At 34.5% G+C, this 7,318-nt stretch overlaps 1 protein-coding gene across 2 annotated transcripts in view; it reads right to left on the bottom strand.

Moving 5' to 3' along the window:
• Positions 1-243: 243 nt before the first annotated feature.
• The window catches only part of CRY1 (cryptochrome circadian clock 1), a 46,043-nt gene continuing 38,968 nt past the window's right edge, over positions 244-7,318 (bottom strand). Inside the window, exons 6-13 of one of the 2 annotated variants that reach the window (XM_006769330.2) lie at positions 5,607-5,747; positions 5,206-5,517; positions 3,874-4,025; positions 3,445-3,647; positions 3,258-3,353; positions 2,251-2,322; positions 1,846-1,949; positions 244-860 (exon numbers count right to left, since the gene is read on the bottom strand). In XM_006769330.2, coding sequence (XP_006769393.1) covers positions 1,846-1,949; positions 2,251-2,322; positions 3,258-3,353; positions 3,445-3,647; positions 3,874-4,025; positions 5,206-5,517; positions 5,607-5,747 — 1,080 coding nt within the window. In that variant the 3' untranslated portion in view covers positions 244-860. Of the gene's footprint in view, positions 885-1,845; positions 1,950-2,250; positions 2,323-3,257; positions 3,354-3,444; positions 3,648-3,873; positions 4,026-5,205; positions 5,518-5,606; positions 5,748-7,318 lie in introns of both variants that reach the window. The other variant, XM_006769333.2, reaches the window with a different exon arrangement.

Raw genomic sequence — 7,318 nt, 5'->3', positions numbered from 1 at the left:
CAGTTGTTTGTATGGAAAAGAAAACAATAATTCATAATACAAGAATAAACTCATGTTTCATGTATTCACAACTATAAACCTACTTTTGCCCACCCCTGTATATGGTGGCTATTCAGAATGGTGACATGTGGTTTATAGAATCTCTTTAATGTGTAATCACATCTCACAAACCAATGTTCTCCCCCTTTCCCAAAACAAACAAAAAGTAAAAAAAGAAGAAAAACGACCACCAAATACACAAGATTCCATATATGCATATACTTTAATAACAAAGGTCACTTTAACTGTAAATGAACAAAGGAAGGGAAACAAAGAGAACTTAACACATGATACTTGCACAAGTTTGGTCAAACAGGCATACATGAAGCTTTAAAACATATACTGTCTAGGTTAACAGAGGCTATAAACTACCAATTTTGATTACACATATTTCCTAAAGCATTATTATCAAAGAGTGCAAAGTTAGAGCAAACAAAGTCAAAAAAATTTTAACAAAGTCTTTTAAGAAAGTCTAAAAACCTCCTATTTTCCCACATTGACAATCAAAACTTTGATTTTTTTTTTTATTATCAGAATATCAGTTTGCCACTTTAACTTTTACCATACATGAAAAATTATCAAAAATATATTGATGGGTCTATACTAATTGTGCTATTTATATTTACATTAAGCAAATTCTTTTACCAAGTTCTTTATATACAAATTACCATATGCCCTATGTGAAATTCATTGAAAAGTTAAAAACCGCAGAAATATCATTAGGAATAACTACTTTCCATCAATGAAGAACATTGTAACTGAAAAAAAGTATTGAACTCCCCATCAATTTCAGCTGGAACAGCATTCCTCCTGAACGTTTTCTGTGATTTAAGGGGGGGAAAAAACTGGGTAAAGCTTAATTGAAAGGAATTAAATGACAAAAATTTGATGAGTACTTACTGATTTTATTTTCAAGAAATTTATAGTTTAATTAAGTAGCAATAAAAAACAATAATTTTAAAAATGTAAATAGTTTAAGATAACTGAAAAAACAAATGTCTTCAAAAACTGTCAAATGCACTATAAATACTTTCAGCTTGGCCGCTGTGTCTCAGTGGTTGAGTGACGACTTATGAACCAGGAGGTCACGGTTTGATTCCTGGTCAGGGCACATGCCCAGGTTGCGGACTCAATCCCTAGTGGGGACATGCAGGAGGCAGCCGCTCAATGATTCTCTCTCATCATTGATGTTTCTATCTCTCTCTCCATCTCCCTTCCTCTCTGAAATCAATAAAAATACTTGAAAAATACTTTTCATATAAATTTAAATCATAAAATAGTATCCCGTAGCTAAGTGAATTGAATATAGGCATGGCATCCAAAAAGGGCCAACATTAAAAAACAACTTTAAACTATTTCGAAACTGGAAAGAATTTAGATTTTAAAGTATCACAACAGGTAAAAGAAATTTATAAAGACTTAAGAGGCAAAGATTTGGGGAAAGATTCATAAAGGGATTATATTAATACCACTAAAATTAAAAAGTTACTTTAATTGTTTTAGATTTGTCACATAGGAAGGAAATGAATAAGATGCCTTTCTGAGAAAAAAAAAAAACAAGCACAAATTTATAAGCTTTTCACACTTAAATATCATTGATTGAGATGACCAGAAAACTGAGTACAGCACTTTGTTCAGTACAGACGCATTTCTCTTGTCTAAGAACTAATTGGTTTTGTAACAATCACTGAAAAATTTATGCCTTTCTGGTCTGAAAATAGAGGTTAGCTCCATTTTGGAAATTATCTTAATTTATATTGATTACACAGTCAACTAAAGCAAGAAATAAGGCTATAAAATATTTACCTAATTAGTGCTCTGTCGCTGGACTTTACGACCAATATTCTGTGTGTCTTCCTCCTGACTAGGACGTTTCCCACTGCTGAGACCAGTGCCCACGGAGCTTCTTCCTACACATTTAAAAAATATACATTTAAAATAGGAAAGGTAAAGAGACACAACAATATGCTCAAATGCTTTATTCTTTTTTCTTTTTTTAAATCCTCATCCAAGGATAATCTCCATTGATTTTAGAGAGAAAGGGAGGGAGAGAAACATTGTTCAGCTGTCTCCCATACCTCCCATATGTGCCACAAGGGATTGAACCCACAACCTATGTATGTGCCTTGATGAGGAATCAAACCGGAAACCTTTTTGGTTGACTCTCAACCAACTAAGCCACTGGACTGGGCTCAAACACTTTATTCTTACCTTGCTTTAATAGATGAGTTTGCTGACTGTCTCCAAGAGCATAATGTAAAATACCACTCCCTTGAGTATAACCTGTTAGTATTTAAAGCACAGTAAAATTACTTAAATTCTAAGTAGTATATATTAAGGCTATAAATTAATTAGCTTTATGCTATTTTTTGTTAGAACCTTTGAAAATTGACATAATTATTCAAATTGCAAATATATACTGACTTCTTGACATTATTATTATTATTACCCGAATTAAGAATATATGTGGCACCCTGGTTGGGTGGCTCCGTGGGTTGGAGCGTCATCCCATACACCAAAAGGTTGCAGGTTCAATTTCTGGTCAGGGCACATACCAGATTTTGGGTTTGATCCCCGGTCAGAGTGTGTACAGGAGGCGGCCAATCAATATTTCTCGTGTGCACTGATGTTTCTGTTTCTCTCTATCTCCCTCTTTCTTCCCCCTCCTCCCCTTTCCTCTTTCTCTAAAATAAAAAACATGTCCTCAGGTGAGGATATTAAAAAGAAGAATATATGTGGCAACTAAACATATATCATACAAAAAAACATTAAAATCAGACTTTGTAAGGAAAAACTCATGTGCAAAGGACTAGAGGTCTATGATAAATTTTTTGGCCATGTTCACAGGGCCACTGACTTTATATTTATTACCTTTTAGCTGATATATACCTAGAGAGAATAATAAGCATTCTGAAAATATATTTGAGTTTTATTTTGTCCTTAAAATTGCTCTCCTTATTCAATTAGCAAGATCTTTACCTTGACCTAAATTCTACTACATGTAATGATTCTATCTAAAATGTCACAAAATGAAGTTAGGGGTGTGTGTTGTATGTATGTGTGTACATACAATATATGTGTGTACATATAATAATTCTGTACAAAGAATTATTATAAACATTTTAAAGAGAGATTTTTAAAAACATAGTGATGTTTAATAAACAATATTTTGGTTATTAATCTCTTAATGTTACTATAGAAATTTCCTTTTCACTTACTTCCACTGCTGCTACAACCTGGAATATTTTCTCCAGGAGAATACCCCATGAGGCCTCCATTCCCATTAGGATTAGAAGGCACTGATGCAAGAAGACCTAAAAGGAAATAATATCCTATTAAATTATGATCAAGATCAAATCAAGGGTAGCTGCCAAAGAAGCAAATCAAAGGCAGTTACTGACATACCTAGTCCTCTATATCGTGAAAGCTGCTGGTAGATCTGTTTCATCCTCTCAATATTCAAACGGCTTGCCTCAGCATGGTTCACCATTGGTTTAGGATAATTAATTCCTATCAAACATTTGGCTACCTTTTGGATACTTTCTGGTGCATTCCAGGGATCATAGATATATTTTGCAGGGAAGCCTCTTAGGACAGGCAAATATCGCCTTTTGGGAGAAAAATTATTAATAAAATGAACTATAAGCAAATTATAACAAATTATTTATTAGCTATGAATGACCAAGATCAAATCAGTACCATTTAAATGATTTGTTTACCCTTCTCCTCATCTCTGCTGACCATCATGAGGGGTACACTTGAAGTGTTGCTTAAACATTAAAAGCTCTTCCTGGATTAGTTATTCCAAACTAATAACAATCACCCTTGATTTACCTGATATAGTCTCCATTGGGATCTGTTCGTCTACCAAAACCAACAGGGCAATAGCAGTGAAAAAACTGCTGAAAAAAGGAACTACAAGACAGCCACATCCAACTTCCAGCATTTATGCTCCAATCTGCATCAAGTAATAATTCTTCAAATACCTTCAGAAGTAATAGTAACCAATTAGTTTGCACACACATAATTCTCAAAGCAAGCATTTTCCAGGTCTCTGTAGATCAAAAGTCAAGACTAAGAAAATCTAGCATAGAACTATAAAATTAAACATTCCAAGCTTCCTTGTCTATATTTTGTTCTATGAATTATTTCAGGACAAGAAATATATCAGTAATATAAGTGGATTTCTGAATAGAATTTACCTTTCTAATCTTTGCAGTGTTGTGTGGGAGTAGAGCAAAAAATTATTCAAGTCATTGATTTAAAAGGAATATGAGATTAAAAACGGAAGAAACATAAAAGCAAGAAACACTTTCAAGAAAGTAAAAATGCTACCAAATAAATCACCAACAGAAACGTAGAAACTTGGTAAGCCAGCCTACCTAAAGAGAGCGTCCAAATTAAATGACCTTTGAAAATGCAGAGTTTACGTTTGGAATATCAGTTATTTACTTACTTACTTATTTATTTTTAAAATCTTTATTGTTGAAATAAGTTTGGAATTTCTTGATCCAAGAGGAAAACAATGAAAATAAATGATTTTTAATAAATTAATGAAGTAGGTGTTACACATCTTCCTCATGTAAACTCTGTACTAGAAAATTTAACAGACGCAAAAAAAAAAACAGGATCAGGACTGGCTTGGAGAGGGGAAATTTATAAGTAGGAAGGTAAAAAATATACGTAAGCCCTGTTATGTATAACCATAAGATGATGCTATAAAATAAAGTATGCTTCACTTTACATAATAAAAGCACTACCAAAAAGCTGTGATGTTGAAGTGAAAGGATATATATTTTTAAATGTATGCTATGAATTCACTATTTCTAAAAACTCTTGAGTGAATCTTTTCCGTGACAGAAATGATTACCTATAAGTATGTCAATGCAATTAAGTCCAGAGTGTTAAATCTTATATTTCCCTTGATAGCTAGGCTGGTTTAGCCACGGAAGTGACTTGAAATTAACTGAATCAGTTTTTGCCTTATTTCCTGTCTGATTACACTATAATGGTCTCTAAAAGTGTGATTGTATTGCAGGAATTAAATTCTTTGATAGTGAAAAACTAAACTATAATTGAACAAACAAAATAGACAACTTCTAGGAAATGTTTTAGTCAAGTATATAGTCCTTCAAAATAAGACATGCTACATTAGTTAGAACTTACCTTCATTCCTTCTTCCCAGCTAATCCACAGGTCACCTCGTGTAACAAAGCAAGCAACTGCATGTCTGGCCAAATGGTGAATCCAACCCTCCTGACGAAGCTGTGTCATGATGGCATCAATCCATGGAAAACCTGTCCGGCCTTCTGCCCATTTTGCTAAAGCCTCAGGATTCTTATCCCAAGGAATCTGAACACAGATGGGGTTTCCTTCCATTTTATCAAAGCGTGGATTATTTGTGGCTGCTGTATAGAAAAATTCACGCCATAACAATTGCCCATAAAGGGAGAGGGGAGGGGAACTGTTCTTTTTTACCTAAGATTAAAAAGCAAAGAAGTATTAAAAGCAATTTTTTTAAAAGTATCTTGGAAAATAAAATTTAAAAATCCAATTTTAATTAATACCTTTTTGTAGAGATCTGTTAGTTTGAAGTAAAATAATCGACATGATAAACATCCAAATCGGAGGTAAGGACTGAGTCCTGTAGGGCTAGCAAGCAGGGAATTGGCATTCATTCGAGGTCTTTCAAAGTTAGCCACCCATGCCTGAAAACACACAGAGAAATACCCTAACTTTTCCATTTTAAAGGAGTGTTTAAGATTTAGATTTTTATTTTTTATTTATTTATTTAAAAATATATTTTATTGATTTTTTACAGAGAGGAAGGGAGAGAGATAGTCAGAAACATCGATGAGAGAGAAACATCGACCAGCCGCCCCCTGCACATCTCCCACTGGAGATGTGCCCGCAACCCAGGCACATGCCCTTGACCGGAATCGAACCCGGGACCCTTCAGTCCGCAGGCCAACGCTCCATCCACTGAGCCAAACCGGTTTCGGCAGATTTTTAAAAACAGTTACATAGTTCTTATAGAGAATAAAATCGTATTATTCCAGCCACAAATGACGTTTTAATAGAAAACAAGAAAGGATAAAAGTGAGCATTTTGTTGTTGTTCTTTCAACCATCCCCATGTAGCACATACTCATGTGAAATAAATTACCTCCAAAATTCCCAACACAACATTGAGAGCACCTTTCACCTGTCTCTTTGACACTGAAGTAAAGGTGAAATAGGAGAACTCTACCCCAGCTTCAAAGTTATGGTCATCAGATACCAACATACAGAAAAAAGAATAGAAGAGGTAGTGTTGGTAATAGCTAAAGAGGAAATAATCAGAAGAGGAGGAAAAAGGTATTTAAATAAAGAGATAGTAGTTCATTTTCAAACAATTAGGTTCATGCTATTTTTTTTTTTTAAGGAAAACTGGATGAGTTTAAGAGATGGTTGCTGTTTTTTAAAAAATTATTTTTATTGATTTCAGAGAAGAAGGGAGAGGGAGAGAGAGAGAGAAACATCAATGATGAGAGAGAATCATTGACTGGCTGCCTCCTGCACACTTCACACTGGGGACTAAGCCTGAAACCCTGGGCATATGCCCTGACCGGGAACTGAACCATGAACTCCTGGTTCATAAGTTGATGCTCAACCAGAGCCACATGGGCTGGGCGGTTTATGCTATTTTAAATATTCCTCTCAATCCTTTTTTACCTGTCTATTTTTTGTTTTTAAAAAAGAGTGAAATTATTTTTAAAATGCCAGTTTGGAAATATGAGCATGATCTATATTATCATACTTTTCTTTCCAAATGCCTTTCCAAACGTGTAAGTGCTTCAGTTTCTCCACCTGGCCAAACTGCAGAGGGTAAGCCATCTGTATCAAAACCTAACAGATCACATACTTTATTTTTATTTTTTAAAATATATTTATTAACTTTTAGAGAGAGAGTAAAGGAGAGGGAGGGAGAGAAACATTGATGTGAGAGTGGAACACTGATTGGCTGCCTTCCACATGTCTCTGGTAGGGGACCAGCCCGCAACCCAGGCATGTGCCCTGACTAGTAATCAAACCGTCAACCTCTCTGTGCATGGGACGACACTGAACCAACTGAGTTAGACCGTCAGAGTGATCACATATTTTAGAACACATAAATAATGCACAGATTTATCACATCTTGGTTTGTTTCTTTTACTTTTTCTCCTATCTCTCTTTTTGCAAAATACATGTCAATCAGAAATGGGGATTTTCTCAGTGATTTATGTGCTTTTAAGTCTCAA

Source organism: Myotis davidii, unplaced genomic scaffold (genome assembly GCF_000327345.1).
Source record: "Myotis davidii unplaced genomic scaffold, ASM32734v1 scaffold120, whole genome shotgun sequence".
NCBI lineage: Eukaryota > Metazoa > Chordata > Mammalia > Chiroptera > Vespertilionidae > Myotis > Myotis davidii.
This window is presented reverse-complemented; position numbering and strand designations above follow the sequence as displayed.